The sequence below is a fragment of the Ips typographus genome, linkage group LG1, assembly GCF_016097725.1.
Source record: "Ips typographus isolate SLU linkage group LG1, UJ_Ityp_2.0, whole genome shotgun sequence".
Lineage (NCBI taxonomy): Eukaryota > Metazoa > Arthropoda > Insecta > Coleoptera > Curculionidae > Ips > Ips typographus.
In genome coordinates, this window is record NC_138422.1 from 26482231 (window position 1) to 26499748 (window position 17518).

General features: G+C 33.1%; 1 protein-coding gene across 1 annotated transcript in view; it reads right to left on the reverse strand.

Moving 5' to 3' along the window:
• The window catches only part of Ptpmeg2 (Protein tyrosine phosphatase Meg2), a 31250-nt gene extending 13862 nt beyond the window's left edge, over positions 1 to 17388 (reverse strand). The window contains exons 1-5 of the mRNA XM_081985306.1: positions 17224 to 17388; positions 16582 to 16818; positions 16295 to 16525; positions 4475 to 4745; positions 1917 to 2139 (exon numbers count right to left, since the gene is read on the reverse strand). Of these exons, the coding sequence (XP_081841432.1) occupies positions 1917 to 2139; positions 4475 to 4745; positions 16295 to 16525; positions 16582 to 16818; positions 17224 to 17256 (995 nt within the window). The 5' untranslated portion in view covers positions 17257 to 17388. The remainder of the gene's footprint in view (positions 1 to 1916; positions 2140 to 4474; positions 4746 to 16294; positions 16526 to 16581; positions 16819 to 17223) is intronic.
• Between the last annotated feature and the right edge of the window lie 130 nt (positions 17389 to 17518).

Here is a 17518-nt window from a genome sequence, read left to right on the forward strand (position 1 = left end):
TAACAACAAATAACTAAAGAAATCCTAACTAATAATCAAAAGTTCGCTTCGGAACAGTATTGTAAAAAGTTTATTTGATAGAGCCAAAATATTTGCAATAATGAACAATTTAATAAAGAAAAATCATTAATTAAAAATGTTCTAAAAGAAAATGACTATCCTGAAACATTTATTAATAAATGTTTTAGGGATTTAGAACATCCAAAACAATCTGGAAATCAAAATCAAGGGTCTTGTGAACAATAACTAACCATGAATTTACTACGACGAGATGCTTTGTCCGCTGTTGCCATCTAAGTGATCAGTCACTTGGTTAGCATAGGTTCACCTAAGCATTTTTTTTTAATAATATTTAAAAAATAACCATTACAGCATAACCATGTTTTTGATTACTCTATGTGATCGGCCACTAGGTTAGCATAGGTTCACATATTCTCATATTCATTCTTTTTTCAAAACACTTCTACAATTTTTAAGAATGATGTAATATTTGATTTCAGACTACGCGTGCGATTTGGCAACAGCGCAGACGAACTTTCCAAATCAGCTGATCAAATTCCACAAAATGCTTGTAAAATCATGGATTTTTTTAACGATTTTGTGACAAAAATTGTGGATCGTTCGCATTTTTTCTTTTTTATCTGTACTATATAGGACGTAACCTAACCCAAAAAAAAAAAATTGACTCAAAATTCGTGGTTAGCTATTCTTCACAAGACCCCAAAATCAAATTTTACCTTTTACTAACCTTTTTATTCCTTACATTCCAGGTATTTCTGACAAAATCAAACAAATAGCTAAAAAATATAACATCAGAACAATATTTAGAACTCAAAACACATTAAGATCACTGAATCTACAAGAAACGTGATATATAAAATTCCTTGCGAATGCAATCAATTTTATATTGGTGAAACCTCCAGACCTTTAAAAAAACGTACTAAAGAACACCAAAATTATTTAAGAACTGGAGACTTTCACAAATCTAATATATGCCAACACGCGTTTGATAATGATCATAGAGTCAAATGGAATGAATGTAGTATCATAGACAAAGAAACTTTTTCAAAAAGACGTAAAATAAAAGAAAGTGCATATATTAGATTAAACCATGACTCCTGTGTTGCTACATCCTCTATTAATATTGACCAAACTTGGTTAAATATTCTAGAGGAGGAGGCAACACTTGGTCATATCAAACAAAACTGAAATTTCTTGTAATTTTGTTTTCAATATAAAACCCACCTTTCACTAGAACAATAGATAACCTTTCTTATTGGAATGACAAAAGTCAAAATTTATGTCAATTTTTATTGACCTCAGTCCCCTGACCCCTTCTCAGACTTCCAAATTGAACATTATCAGGTTTAATATTCATTAAGTTGTTGTTTTCTGTGTTCTGCCGTTGTGTTCTTTCTTTTTTAGATTCTCTGAAGACGGTGGTAGATTTTCCACCGAAACGTCAGCGTTTTTAGGTAACAAGACCGAGCCTAAGTCAGTGGTCTTGTGTTGGGACGACTAGGTTAATGTTATTTTCAACTTAGTTGAAAATAGTGCAAAATTCCATTTTCCCAACAAACCTTTTTTGTGTGAGACAGAAGACCCAATAAATAAAGAAAAAATGAGTAACTCGTCTCAACAAACATATAGAACATATCTAGTTAAGTTTAATTGAACATTTGGCACTTGAGTCAGAAGAGTGCTAAAGGTTCCTCGCCTCCTTTTCTAATTGAAAATACATATTTGTTCAACCGCAGAATGAGCCTTTGTTCACTATCACTAGAAAGAATGCTTGGGCATTTCTCGACAGTAGCGTCAAAGTTAAAAGGTAAAATGTAAGTCTCTTGGGACACAAAAAAATAAATGACAATTATTGCGTCACTACCGTTTGCTCTGGAACTAAGATTAGTACTCACCTACTGCGATGCCTTACAAAATCGACGAGTTGCACCATGGTTAGGGCGGCGCCGTCGCCGTGCAAAGAATCGTCGTCGCTGAAGCCGCTCGAAGCGCTCGACGGCGGATTCAGGTTGCCCTCTTCGGTGGACCACGTGTCCGGTGCTGCGTCCTTACTACCCGGTATGTCTATGTCTCCGGCAGAAGCGTTCAAACACTTTTGAGGCGACGGTGTTCGATCATCTAAAACAATCGACGGCACTTTAACTACTGAAAGATTTTGGGGTTTGAAAATTAAACAATGCAAGGCGACCGCTTCCTTTTTGTCACTGTTATTTTAAGTGCGATCAGGCCATTTGTAGTGCCTAGTGAGTAATTACTGTTCTAGCGCACCTAATTTCCGGGAAATTGTGATTTTAAACACACATCTGATTTTCTGCGAAACGCTTCAGTCATCGGCTGAAGTGGGCGAAAGTTTACTGCAGTTAAGACAAAAATTAATTGCGCATCTAACATACCATAGTCTGAAGATAATTGGTTTAGAAGTTGTTGACCGTATTTTCTAAATAAACATTCCTAATTGGTATGGGTTGTTCTGGCGAAATTTTAAGACAAAAAACGGCATATTCAATGTTTTGTTTGTAATTCTAATCTAACTTTAACAAATATTCAAACCAGTAGTATTTACAGTGTGTATACGTTAGTAAATACTGTTTGAAACACCAAAAGATGAGCTGCAAGGAGTTTAGATTATATGATTTTTATAAATTTTAGTTTAATCTCATAAACAGTAACTTCCGTTATAACTTCGTTACAAAAAGTGTGTTTAGTCTAGCCAACATGGTGATGGATAGTAATTGAGATGTTAAGACAAAATACCCCGTCACTTTTGATTCTAGACATTTTTACCATTTTGTTGGATTTTAAAGTGCATTACTAATACACGCCTTTACCCAAGGAAAAACTTACGAAATTCACTACATCCAATGAGTTAATAATAATCAAAATACTTGGGAACGTCACGCACGACAAATAGCACCTGTGCTTTCGAACAAGTAACTTTTTAAGCATCACAGTATACTAAGCTAAGACAGCCTGGTTTAAATTAGCAAAGTTGCAGTATTTTTCCTGAATCATCCAGAATCTATTGAGCACCATCGGATCAAAAAACTCGTAAACTTCGGCCTAATGGACGTAATTTTTGGTGAAAAAGTGATTTCAATGTTACAGTACTCTCTGGTTTGTTTGAAACCTTTTTATATTTTAATAATTCATGAACATTAATTATCTATTCGATCCTGTATATAGTTACAACAGGCCTTTCAATGATATTTTTCACTATAGAAATTGCATGTAAACCAATTCCACCTACGTCCCAACACAAACATAATAGTATGTAATTAATAATATATTACAATAGAAGTTTCAATGTCAGTCAAAGTTCTGCTTACTTCAAATAACATTATTTACAAAATCTGTTTTTTCATAGTTTAATCAATCTACACATCCAATTAATACTACGTAGCTACTATACCTTGAATTTTAGGAAGTAAAACTTTTCTTACTTTGTACTTAAACAATCTTTTTGTTAGATTTAGAGATAAAGATATAAATAGGTGAAAGATAATTAAATTCAATAGAAGAATAGGAAAACTGTTGTACAATGAATGTTTTTTATGTGGTTATGCTGGTGCGGTTCATTAAGTAATAGTCTAACGACAGGTTATTAATAGTAAAATGAATTGACAAAAGAGGTGCTATTAGAGGCTACACTTTACGATAATTAAGATAAATTAAGTCTTTATAATTTGTAGACTGAGCCCGTATTTAGATGTTCCTCATATCTGCAAGCTAATTGCTTACTTACCTCACATACGACTATTAAAACCAACATAAAGGAGATTCTCTTAATTACAACATTTATGGGTAATTTAGCGTGTCGAATCAAATCATAAATTAAATAATATTTTATATTATTATCGTTGTTGCCATGCAATAGTGTGCAAACATAAATCAAATATAAAATTGTTAAATTCACTGAATGCACAGTTCAAATTTATAGGTATATTGTTTACATGATTTTGTTTTTAAATAAAAGGTAATAAACACGTGGCTTTGGCAATTGTTTGTTGATACTCCATTCTATTTTATTCATTTTTTTTATATGCAATATGTAAGTCATGAAATAAAAGTTAATTTCAAATTTGCAGGTTAATCCTTAACTATGTACCAACTGCCTGATAATGGGCAAAACTATAATATAATATAATTTTTTTTCCCAACTAACATATCTGTTGCTGCAGTAAAGTCAATTTTGGTGTTATGATGCTTGAATGCATGTTGCATCATATTAAATGAGCAGGTACAAATGTTTTAATTTATGATCATAAAAACGTGACTACCCTTGCTCACCCAATTAGGATTCACCAAAAAACAAGTTTGTTGTTGTAGTTTGTCACTCTGATGATACCTAGTTAGGCAAAACACGTGTAATCATTGTTCTTATGTTACTACAATAAATTATAGGATTTTAACCTTGAAAGCTGTTGTAGATATAAATTACACCCCAGTTACTTACTGTAATGTGGTAGAGGTGAGGTACCCCGGGCGGCGTTCATGGAGGATAAACACTGCTCCAGCCATCCATCGTGATCCAGGACGAGCGAGCCGCCCAGTTGGGCGGGCAGCGACTCGCGCGGGATGTGGGCCTGCAACTGGGCGGCGGACACGGTATAAACCCGTTCGCGCAGTTTCTCCCTAACGAACAGGCGCAGAATCTTAAAGGGAGCCTTGAACCACAACGGTGCAGTCACGATCAGGACTTTCTTCAGTTTGGCTGGATAACCACCCTAAAAAAATGTAAAAAATTAACAATCGAGCAATAAATAAATAAGTAATGACGTAGTTTTAAGGGCCACTTTCTGATTTTTTCTTGATTTTTTTGCCTTAATTAGTCTGCGGCTTAAAGGTCAGCCAAACCTATGTTGACAAAAGAAAACCCTACCTTTTTCCGCCAAAGTGGCTATAATGAGCGTACTAAAATATCGCAGTCTAAAAATAGGGCGAAACGCAAGGAGTATGAGCAGTTCTGATAGGTCAGTAGAAACGAGAGAAAAAGACCAGCAATATTATAATTTACGCTTAAAAACTTCCACTGAAAATCGGACTATGTTTGGATGGAAAACCGCAAAGTAAAATAAAACGGCCAATTTAAGTTTACTATGAATTGGTTATTAAGCTAGGAAAAAAACTGTCGGTCATAATTAAAGCTCAAGGTTCGATAATGTCGGTAATTCCGCTAGTTCAGTAGGAGTTTTTATTGTATATTTCAATGAAAAGCAGATGTAGATATTCGTACTTGGCAATTTTTGAAATTGCTACTTGGAAGCGGTGCTTTTGAGTAGTATATTTTTGGATATTTTTACGCAAAATAACATTAAACTTGGGGAATCCAAAGTTCTAGAAACTAAACAAATATATGTGAAGTATCACTGGATAACGAAATAACTCAGAACGAATTATGTGCATGATAAAGCACCTGATTACGGGACAATTTATGTTTCCTCTTACCTTTCACTTATTTTTAGAATAATTTATTTTAAAAACCTTTAATATTTTACGTCGTCAAAGTATGAGGTGCACAAAACCCCAAAATAAATATAAGATTATCTACAGCTTGATTGATTTTGATTGCCAGCTAAGTAGAAAAAATACCACATTAGCACTATAGGGCTAGAAGCAGAAATTTTGATTTTATAAATATAAACTGTGTAGAATTTAGGGGGTACCATGTCATAAACAACGTTAAATGTCGGGAACTACAATAAGTAGAATAGTAAACAGGATATCACATAATTAAGGACTTTATTAATCCCAAGTGGTGTTTCCATTTTATGACAAAGGTCGCAAAAGTTTGCGAGTCCTTATTTGCAGTCGATTTACTCTTTTTTTACAGTATAGTTTACCCTAATGCTCAGTAGGCCATTTTATGGTTAAATGTAAGCCAAAATTTGATGTGACCGTATACCATACCTTTGTGTTGGTAAGTCATAAATGTATTACAGTGTGAAGCTGGACAAAACTATCATGATATTTCTTATAACAATTTTTTGAACTATAAGTAAAATGCTACGTCACTAGCTTTACACTAGACACTTTTAATTTATTATTGATTAAAATGTACAATTATGTATAAGTGGTAATTTTATAAAGAAATTAAGGTTATTAAAGCTAACCTTCAATAATTTGTACAATTTATGAATTTTATTGTAGAGGCCCTAAATTATTATCTAGAGATAAGTCGTTAGAAAGTTTAATTTCTACAATTAATAGGTAATAGAGTATTTGTTTGTTTTTAATGAACCGTGCCATTAAAAGTGCATATCAACTTAGCGTCGGCGCTGGCATTGGAACACAAAAGGATTGGTTGATTTACCATGTCAAATACCGTTATTACATAAGGTAACACAGCAAATTTAATGTGCAATGGTCTATTATTCTTGGATTACTTAAAAAGTCAAACGTCAAAATTACAAATTGGAAAGCAGCCGTTGTGACTATTTGTTAGAACGATATCCGCAATGGAAATGTTGAAGAAGGTCAGGATTCTTCTGAAAAGTTAGCATTAATTAGTCTTTGTTCTTCCTAATTCAGCTCATAGTGCTGGGTTGGAGCTGGCTCCAGCTGGGCTGGAGAAAATCAATCAAAATTTCTGACTTCATCATTAATTCAATTAATAACACAAGACGCAAATATATGCAGTAAAACCGCGCACCCCTTTAAAAGCGCAGAAAGCGTTAAACTTTTAATACTAAATAGGACACTTCCGAAATTTTTATCGATTAATCAAAAATTGCATTTTTGATGCACTTTACAGTACTAGACACGACGGTAGGTCAGACAAGTTCAGAGAGATTAGTGGAATTTTTGGCAAAGCATATCGGCCTGACAACCCAAAAATAATCGTTGAACACTACAACAAAACAACACTATCACTTGTAACCGTTCAGCGTCCAACGACGGGCAAAAACATTTCGATGAGAAAAAAATGGAGTACAGAAAGGGGTCACGCAAAGTAGGCCCAATCCCGCAGGTTACGTAACGGGGAAAGACCCGCAAAACAACCGTCACTCACCTGGATAGTGCAGTTCTAAATATAGTGACGCACTCGATTATAAACGCGAATATTCCAGGAATTGGAACGATTAATTTTTAAGGGACATAGGCAACAGGATTCGCGAGCTGCAGATAAACTAGATCGATGCCGATGACGCTAAGCGTCCCGAAGGTTGTCGTTGGGACATGCGTCGAGACGCCGCAGCCGGCGACGGAGGGGAATCGACGCCAGCAGCCGCCAGCTAGGGGGATTCATTTCAATGGCTTGCTCGTGCAATGTAAGTCGCATAATATGGTAGTTTAGTTACATTACATTGCATCTACGTACAAAGAGCCACGGTTGAATACGTTTTTATTGAGAGAAGATATAACTGATTTTTAAAATGTTGTTAACTGACTAAATAGGAAAATTACCCAACGAAACTCGAAATAAGAAAAGAATCAATCAACCTTCCTAAGTATCATGTATTAGTCTGCCAGAGCAGTTATCACATCATTTGACAAATGGACACACTTTATTAGAAAGCCTGATATTGTGTGACCAACTGTCAAATTACAATCTACTTATAACGATGTAGACTGACAAACATTTTTTATCTCTGTTTTATCATGAGCATTGTTTTGCAATAATTATGTCTTACCGTTAGTTTCACCAATTGATAATTTCGAATTGTCCGTACCTCTACAGGGTGTCCAGTTTAAGATGATGTTTATGTGATTCATGTATTAACTCTTCCAATTTACTGAAAACGTATAGAGCCAGTTTTGCGATTTGTAAGAAAAAACTTTCCAATGAAAGAAATCCGGTAATTGAATCCAAGAGTTTTAAAGAAACCAGTAATGGAACTACATAAGGATAATAATCAATCTTTATCTCACTTTGACTTTCTAATGAACTAGAATATACAGGGTGTAGAAAACCTATTAATGTTAGTTTTAGAATAATCTAAAATGTCGACGATTTATGATGATAGATTAAAAAAAATTTATTACAACTTTTGACGTGGGAGAAAAACTTAACCATTTTCCAGAAATACAAACCAACTAAGAAAGTTATGGCTTTAAGAACAATTAAAAAACGACACAAAAGGGTGGATGTACCGCCATGATTATCTGATAATCACCTATGGGGCAACTGGTTAGTACAATACGATCAAACAAGGAATACCATTAGCAAAGTACAGAGGCTGGCATGCTTATGCAAAACAGGAGCCATGAGAACATCCTTGACCTTACTCCTTTGCCTCTAATGATGGAGGACGCTCTGTTAAAATGGCTAAGAACATACATAGAGGGAGATATAGTCAAACAACCATAATAGCGCTGAGCTCAACCATACTCAGATATAATCAAGTCCCTGTTAATCTGGATTCCAGAACACAGAAGAATTGAGGAAAATAAGAAATATTGTTCTGGTTAAAAAAGTGTGCCATATAACTCCGTTTACAGGATCAGAGTGCTGGTGAATAGACACAATGCAGTAGAGCTTAATAAGTAAGACCTCAAATTGAAGGGAAAGAACGACCCGTTTAGCACACATTAAAGGAAGTTGGAGGAGGAGCTGTGATGAGTCACTCTGATGTCTCAGTCCAGATCGGGGGATACAATAAGCTTCAAGACCATAATGCATGTGTCACTTTTATATCTACAATCTACATGGCTGTAATAAAATAAAACATCTTTTTGCGCAATACTGACTTTCATGATATGTTGTTGATTGTTGACCTTGGTTTGATTTTGACATACCACAAAATTTGCATCGAACTTGAAATGAATCATCATCCATTAATTATATTTAAGTGAAATAATAATATGTCTGTTTCATTTTGCTATTGCAATACTGCGTATATTTACAATACATACTGCAAATTGAAGTGTGTTTACTGTAGAAAAGAATAAAGTTGTTAAAATTGAAGGAGGAGCGTAATGTGGCTTTTATTGTAGTAATTGTTTTAAGCAAGTATAAAAAAAGACAGAGACTAAATCTATAAACACATTTTTTGCCTACAGCTTTTAAATTTCAATCAAAGTTAAATTAAGCTTAGTAAAAGATAACTTTAACTAAGCAACAGTTATTACAGGAATAAAAAAAATGTGATTTCAGTAGTAACAATAGAATGACTGCAGAAATGCTATTGTCTTAAAAACGGTAATTTTGAATTATAACGGAGTTTTCCAACTTCTTTAGCACACTTAATTCATTAATAAATGTAACACAGAAAACCACCTATTGAACTGAATATATCAATATTAGTCCTGAAAGCAATGGTTGTTCCTTTTTAAAAATTACACCAACCAATTTAAACAAACCGTTTAGGTAATAGATAATCGATTTTGTTTAGAAACCAAATATCTGAACGAGACGTAACGAGATTGCAAAAATCGCATCCTAGGTGTGCAGCTTAGCCGAACCGGCCTTAAAACCAAACAATTAGCGTTTCCAACTTTTACTTTTTCCGGCCGATTTCGGCTGATCAAAGCACGAGATTAGGCTAATTAACGCGAAGATCCAAGCGCACCTACTTTACATTAAAAAGACAATGGATGGAAAAGAAATTAACTTGGCCGAGTTACCCATCCTGGGCGACGCCACTGCTTTTGGGCACCCATCCTTGCATGAATGTAGATTTTAAGGTTACCTTTAAAAAGCGACGTGATTCATGCGGTGCACATTGTTATTGAGTAGCTGTACCAGAAAGGAAACGTAGAGGAAGTGGAGTGCGTGTCCAAGATGGGTATTAATAATTAAAAATTCTAATTTGGTTACGGCTTGATTTCAAATATGACAGAGTAACCTTAAGCAATTTCCTTCTGATTTCTAAAAAAACAACCGTATCAACGATCTACGTAGAAGTTGATCAGATGTTTACAAACATCAACCCGTGAATTAAACGCAGTATCTATAATGCAAAATAGTAAACAACAGGAGTAAATGAATAATAAAAAATACCTATATGAATACATGATTCATTCAGAAATATTGAATAATCAAAAACTATTTAAGATACAAGTGTAAAAAGGAATACTTTTTGTACTGTATACTAAGATGGTAATAAAGTTGCTTTTTACAAGGTTCTACAGGGTGGTCCAGTATTAAATGTCAATAATTCACCAATGGATAGCCAATCAAAAAATAAGTTGTCATGCATTATGTCATTTTCCTGAAGAACGCTTCCTAAGGAAGACACAGACCTTCAAAATTGTTTAAATGCGTCGATACAGGGGGACAGTCTTTATTTTCTACGCTCACTGGATATTATTCAAAATTGACAAAAATGTCTACTTGGGTTGTTGTATTTTTTACTTTAAAATAGTTCAAAAGGATTCAAATCTGGTCATCTGTGAGGTTTACGAGTTAATTTTTGACACTGAACATAGTCAAAAATCAGGATTTTTGGATTATTTTTTTTTATTCAATTAAACACTGGTAACAGTCCGAATTTTTGGACTAATTTAATTCTAAAAAAGTGTTTAAGACTAATAACGTAGCATTTAATGCCAAAATTGTTTACTGTCATCAATGAAGATTCTGAAACTTAACTTTTACTAGAAAAAATTGTTTAAAATTCGATTTTTCAGTCTTAAAGCAAACTAAAGCGTCTAGAAGTCAATTTAATACTGACAAAGCGTGAAATGGCATGTTTAATCCTATGGAAAATGTAAAAATAGTTTTTTCTGTCTGCTAGGTCAGAAACTTGGTGAAGATAACCCTAAAACTAGATTTTCCTAGCTGAAAGCAGTTTTAAAGCCCTAAAAATAGTCCAGAGTTCTAAGAAAATCAAAAGCAAAGGAAACAAACCTAAAAAGTTAGTCTTCAAGTCAATTTTTATGAATGTAATGTAAATATCCTGTATTTAAGACTATTTTCAAGACTAAAATATTGAAATGTATTTTCAATCTATGAAAACTTACTTCAAATGGAAATTTTAAGCTTTTGATGTCCCTTTTCATTGGTTTAGAGTTACTTTTTGGTGTGCAAGTCAATTTTCAAGACTGAAATGTGTGAATTTGTAGTAAAAAATTGTAGATAAAGTAGTTTTTCATGACTACAACCTAATTTTTACTACTAAAGTTTTTCAACTTATCTGAAAACTATAACGACTGACTACAAAGACAGTTTTTAAGCCTTTCAAGACAATTTTCACAGTTTCCAAGTCAATTGCCAAGGCTAAAATCTTTCAATTTGTGAAAACTGGTCAAAAGACAATTTTTAATCATTTTAAGTCAATTTTCACCTTCAAAGTAAACTTACTCGTTTCTAAGTCAATTTTCAATTTGAACTAGTCTTTCAATTTGTCTGGAAACTATGAAAACTGGCTAAAAGGACATTTTTTAAGCTTCTTAAGTAAATTTTCACTGTTTTCAAGACAATTTTTAAGTTAAGTTGGGTTGATTTTGGGTCTTTGAACGTAATAACTCAATTATCTCGTAAACGAAGCTTCAAATCATAAGAGGTACTTATTTTGTCAAATTGGACAAGTAAAAAAACTGAAATTTTTGAAAAATATCCAGAGAATCAGGCAGAAACATGAAAACCATCTTCCTGTATCTACGCTACTGGAGAATTTTGGCTAACGTCATTCATAATAAGTATTAATTTTATAAGTGCTTGTTCCAAATTTATTTATTTATGACAAAAAACCGATTTTTTAAATTGAAATTTGAATGAATATTGTATTTTTCTTAGGAAGCATTTTTCAGGAAAATGACATAATGCATGTAAACTTATTTTTTAATGGGCTATGCAATGGGGAATTATTAACATTTAAAACTGGACCACCCTGTATAGTTCATCCTGATTTCATAAAACCTCAATGAAACGGATGGAAAATGTTTCATTATTTCATTATTACTGTAGAGTGAATTGTTGTTTATAGGAAGTGTTCAGATAAATTTATTCTCAATGCTATAATGAAACATTTCCATCAATTAAAGTAGTGCTTTTTAATTCTCAACCACATATTTTGATCAAATAACATGATACTATCAATATACAAAAGTAGAGCAGAAAAAGGGCTACTGCATGCTACTTCCGGTTCTCTCATCACATAGCATGAATGACATCATTGCAGAAGTTTTTTACGAAGTCTGTCCAAAAGCAATTTACACTGAACATGCCATGTTCACAATAATTTACAACAGTGGCTTTTTCTTTAAGATAATAAGTCCAGAAACTATAGGGTTACACTTATTTGCCTTTACTCTTTTGCAAGGCTTAAAAGTGGACATTTTAGTGTCTAACCAAGATATTCAAGTCTAAACCGTTACCTTAGTTCATGCATTGTCAAAATTATCCCAAAAAATAAAATAAAGACCTTATTAAATGAGTGAAAACTAGATAATTTGAGTTTCGTTTTATTTGTAGTATTTTAAGACTGGTTTTCACAGATTTAGTACTTTTTTCAAAAAACCAGTGCAAAAATATGATGTCACATTGCAGCTTCGTATATGTTAATATACGTAATCATTCATAAGCTTTTAACAACTAAGGTGCAAATTTTATATGATTTTGCTACAAAATATTCCATATTTTATTAAGAAAATAATGTACTTAAGATTATACGTTACGTGGACATATCTTAATAAGTGCTAGGATACGAAAGTCGTTCTATTCTTCCTATATTGATACAAATTTTTTTTTTTATACACATTATGTGCTTCAATTTATGTCAGCACATTTGCTGAATTACTACAAAGTCGAACCACATACATACTTTTAATACCCTTTTTTAACATGCTGTATGTACTTATAGGAACCCAATCTGATGACAGTACAGTCTGAAATACATTAGCATTCAGCATACCATACACAATAACCTAGGAATGTGACACAATAGTTTTGACCCCGAAGTCCTTCGTCGCAAACGTTTATAGACTAGGACAAGTGGGCTGATTATTTGTAATATTTGCCGCGCTAATATCCCATTTCTAGATTAGCAACCTGAGAAAAACTGAAGAAATTGCACTAATTAGCATAACAGTCTGGTAAAGGTGATAAATCAAGTCGATAATTGAGTTAAAAAAAGGTCGCCTACGCAAAGAGTGGGCCCACGAAAGGTACAAATTAGGGTGCCACATTAGGTCATCAATTTATTAGTTAGAAAGCCAAAAAAGGCATTGAAGGGCAGAAGAGGAAAAATGTAATAAAGAAAAAAAAACATTACCAAATATGGTATGGAAAAAGTGTTGTTATTAATTCTGGTCATCCGGGAGGCTAGTCCCCAAAAATATACCAACAGACTTAAATAAAACAAAAACTTACATTTAAGATGGCCCAGGAACGACACCGGAACTGACGAACGTAATCCAAAGACGTAACCGCGGTACTCACTTGAAATTTTGATCAACAAATTAGAATCCAACGCACACGCGATGGTACTAGACCGCTGTGCGTCGCAAAAAAAAATCCGCGGTACTCGGTTCTGTCTAACTTTTGACTGACTAATGTGCGATTTGGACGTAACGAAATCGGAATCTAGATGAGCGCACCGGTACGACCACGCAGGCCCGTCACTATTGTTTATTGCCGATGGTACTCCACTAATAAAGGCCACTTATTAATTGACGGCCGGGGGCTCGCTTTAACAACTTTTATATACATTGTTATGTATATCAAAAAATGCGACAGCAAACTGGTACCGTCGGTATTCAAATCGACAACGACACCTATTGTTTGCGATCGTTTGATTTCATGTAATCGGAATTTAACACTTTCCTTTTTTATGTACATTTGATTTGGTGACCGGTGCATTTTTTTGGAGATCTAATTGCGGTGTCGAGTAGCAAAAGATTAGATTACTGGTTTGTTTCAGCATTTTTTCGAACCTGTTCAGTCGGTGGCGTTTGTGCTATGCCGATTCTCGAAATTTTTACCATATGAGTCACTAAGAAGGAAGAAGTAAAAAGACACATGTTGGTTATTACAGAAGTGACTAGTTTGGTTTGGAAACCCATTATTAGAAAAAAATACATTTGAATAACACTATCAAAGGATTGAAATCCAATACAAAATTAAAATGAAGTAGACTTCAGAAAAAATTCCTATAACACATAAACATATAAGGAAAATCAAAGCAAACTAGAATGACTTCACATCTAAAAAACCTGCATTGTTGCCATAGTCACAAGTCAAATCTAGTACTACTTTTACCTTTTATTCATACTGTAGATCAGTAATATTTAATTTAATTAAAACACTAAATGATAAATGAAAACGGTATGTTTTACCCAAAACATGTCAAACTAAAAAGTATAAATTAAATTTCAATTAGCTCATTATATTTTTATTTTTCAGTTTAATGGTGTAGGATATGTATTTCCAACAGTGCCTTACGTCATTATTATAGCCTTTGCATTAAATCTGCTTGTTGGGATAGTTTTGTTTAATGGGTTCTTTATGACTTTTTGATGAGAATTTTATGTTAATTTTAAGTGCAAATTTGAGAGTTAGTTGAAGAATTAATATCGTTTACTAGTCAGAATCATATTTTACTGGTTGAAATTCCACAAAAATTTGACTGTGACAAATGTATATTACTCTGAGTATTAATATTACTCTGTAAATCAAAACTCCTACACTCAAAAAGCTAAAACTATCAGGTATTAAGGGGAAAGAACTTGAATACATATATTAAAAGATGAACGGAGAAGTAAACTTTTGATTTCCAGTTTAAAAAATATGGATATTTTTACATAAAATCAACAATAAATTCTTGATAAATTCAGTAAAACTAAATCAAAATCCTAAACTTGGACATATTAAACTAGTAACATTATATTGTTCAACAAAAACATTTATTCACACATTCTCAAAACTTGCACAGGTGGTACACCTAATGAATCACTTCCAGGTTTACACAAATTACCGCCATTATGTCCCTAGATGATGCGGTTGAAACCAACCTCGAACATGACGACTATAAGATGTTAATGGTATAAACCCAAAAACAATCTTCTATTGTATTGCAAATTCATTTTATTTAAATTATTTTAGCGGTTGCAGTAATTGACACCTTAAAGGAAAAGTTATACTGTGAATGTTAAAAACATGTACACAATTTAACACTTTGCTATTTTAACATAGAAAACCACGATTATTGAATAATGCAGAAAAACTAGATTATCTATTTAACATTCAAGTAATAATAATAGTATAAGATGTTGAAATTTTGTTAAACTAACTTTCGATTGCTGATAACAACCCAGCAATTAACCTTGTCTATGTTCTTTAAATGTAATCAAATTAATGCAAAGCAATATTAGCTATCAGGGCAGAATTTTTTTCATTTATGTCACTACAGTACCAAAATGGGTGCAATATCTTTTCAATTGATGTCAAACATTTCTAAACCAAGTTTCTTTCAGCAGTTATTTGTTTACACCCTGTATAATATGCATTTATGTTTACAATATGGTTGATTAGAAGATTATTCTCACACCATAAGTAAGCAATTTAAGCACATTTTCCAAAGCTAAAAAGAACTTGAAGAGTAAAGCAGTTTAGGTTATGTAAATTGATGAAAACTTTTTCTTTTCGGCATTTCATTGAACATGATAATAATAATGTTATTGTTCAGAAAATTTTCAATATTTTCGTTCTGCTTCTGGCTACTTTGAGCCAGTTAGCTATTTTTAAGATTGATAAAAAACTTTACCAGATTTTTCTAGATTACATAGACACATACACACAGGAACTCTTGTGAAAATATGGCTGACTGTGGAAAATGTTATTGAGCTTCAATAAGTGAATATTTTTGTGAAAATTTCAGCTTTATTTATTCAGGTGTGGTATGGATAAAACAATGGCACTATTTGTCTTAAAAAACTGAACTTAATAATTGCTGAACAATTTCAGAAAGTAGTGTCATTTCTTATGGAACTATGTGAAATTAATGGTTTATGTTAATAAATCAGTAATAACAACTAAGAGAATTAGACACATAAGCCAATAATGTTCATTTTAGTCATCACATATAAAACCATTATTACTTACAAGAGTAATAAAAATTCCACACTTTCCTAACTTAATCTTCAAATAAAGGTTATACCAGTAATTGTGTATATTGATCCTGACTACTTACCTCAGTAGCTATTAATAATTGTTGTTTAAAATAGTGAAAGTAAATAGTAAATCCATCAAACTTAAATACCTCCTAAGCTGGTAAGCTTGAAGGAAACAAACCCACAATGACAATATGAAATCAATTAAGTACTATATGTTAAGACTTAATATTTCTATCCTCAACAAATATCACTTTCACCAAAAGGAAAAAACAACACTTACCTTTAACATGGTGAGAATCTTCTGAGAAAGGTCATAATCAAAATTTGAATACTTGGAATTGGACATATCATAAATAAAAACAATTCCAGACTTTTGGGTTAGAGGATTTTGTAAGGCCACATCTAGTTGATAGACAACACCCTGTAAAGTTGTTTGATGTGTGCTGATAGCAGGCACATGTTTATGTGCAGTGAACACAGCTATAGCAGCATCACTTAGATCTCGTTTAGGCTGTAAATTTCCTTGCACTTGTTAGATTGTATTTTTAAGTTATGAGTGTCACTCACCAATATGGTAAATTTTCCAGTTGAAAGCTCACTGAGCAGAGGTTCCTTAGTGGGGTCAAACTTGTTTAGGCCTTCTCGTTGTCTGGTTGCTTCATGTTGCTCAAATAAAGTCACTGCCCTGTTCACATCAAATTTTCTGGCATACAAAAACCGAAGGGCTGTTGACCAGGACACTGGGGTAGTTCCAAACTTGCGTTTAAACTTGGAGTTCACTCTTTCAATGAATTCTTTTGTTGCCTGTAGCAAAGGATGTTTTGTTATCAGGTGGTAAGCCTTGCATTAATTAAGTGAAACTAATTGATCAGTTAGACAAGCATAAAGGATGTTCACTAATAGAAAGACAAATAAACATAGTAAAAATAGACACTTCAGGGCTTTAATTATTCAATTTCCGGTTGTATTCTGAGAACAGATAAATTCCAGTAGTGATATTTATTACAAAGGAAGTCATAACATGCCTGTTGCTGGATTAATCATTTACCAACATAGATTACAGGTAAAAGTATTATGAAGCAATCTAATTACGAATTTAGTTGACGAAACATAAACAAACACCAAACAATGTAAATTTAGCAATGGGAAAACAATCAAGTGTAACAAATTTCAGTAGTTAAATGCAAAACTTGAGAGAAAACTACTTACGTTCTCCTGTTCTACCGTTAACGGGGCGGCCATTTCAATTTAAACTACACGAATTCGATTAAAATCCCATTCCTGATCAATTAATTAATTTAAAACTGTTCTTTTAAGGTGATTTAAATCCCAGTTTTGTAGTAAGTGATTAAAAAATCACAACTATTTGGACTATTTTGCTGTCGTCACGTCAGGATGTCAAGCTGACTTCTGTCATTGTCAAAAACATCAACTGAAGTACTTCTAGCAAGGTTGTCCAAGATCAAATAGATGTGCTAATTGTACTTTACCAGAAACAATAGTA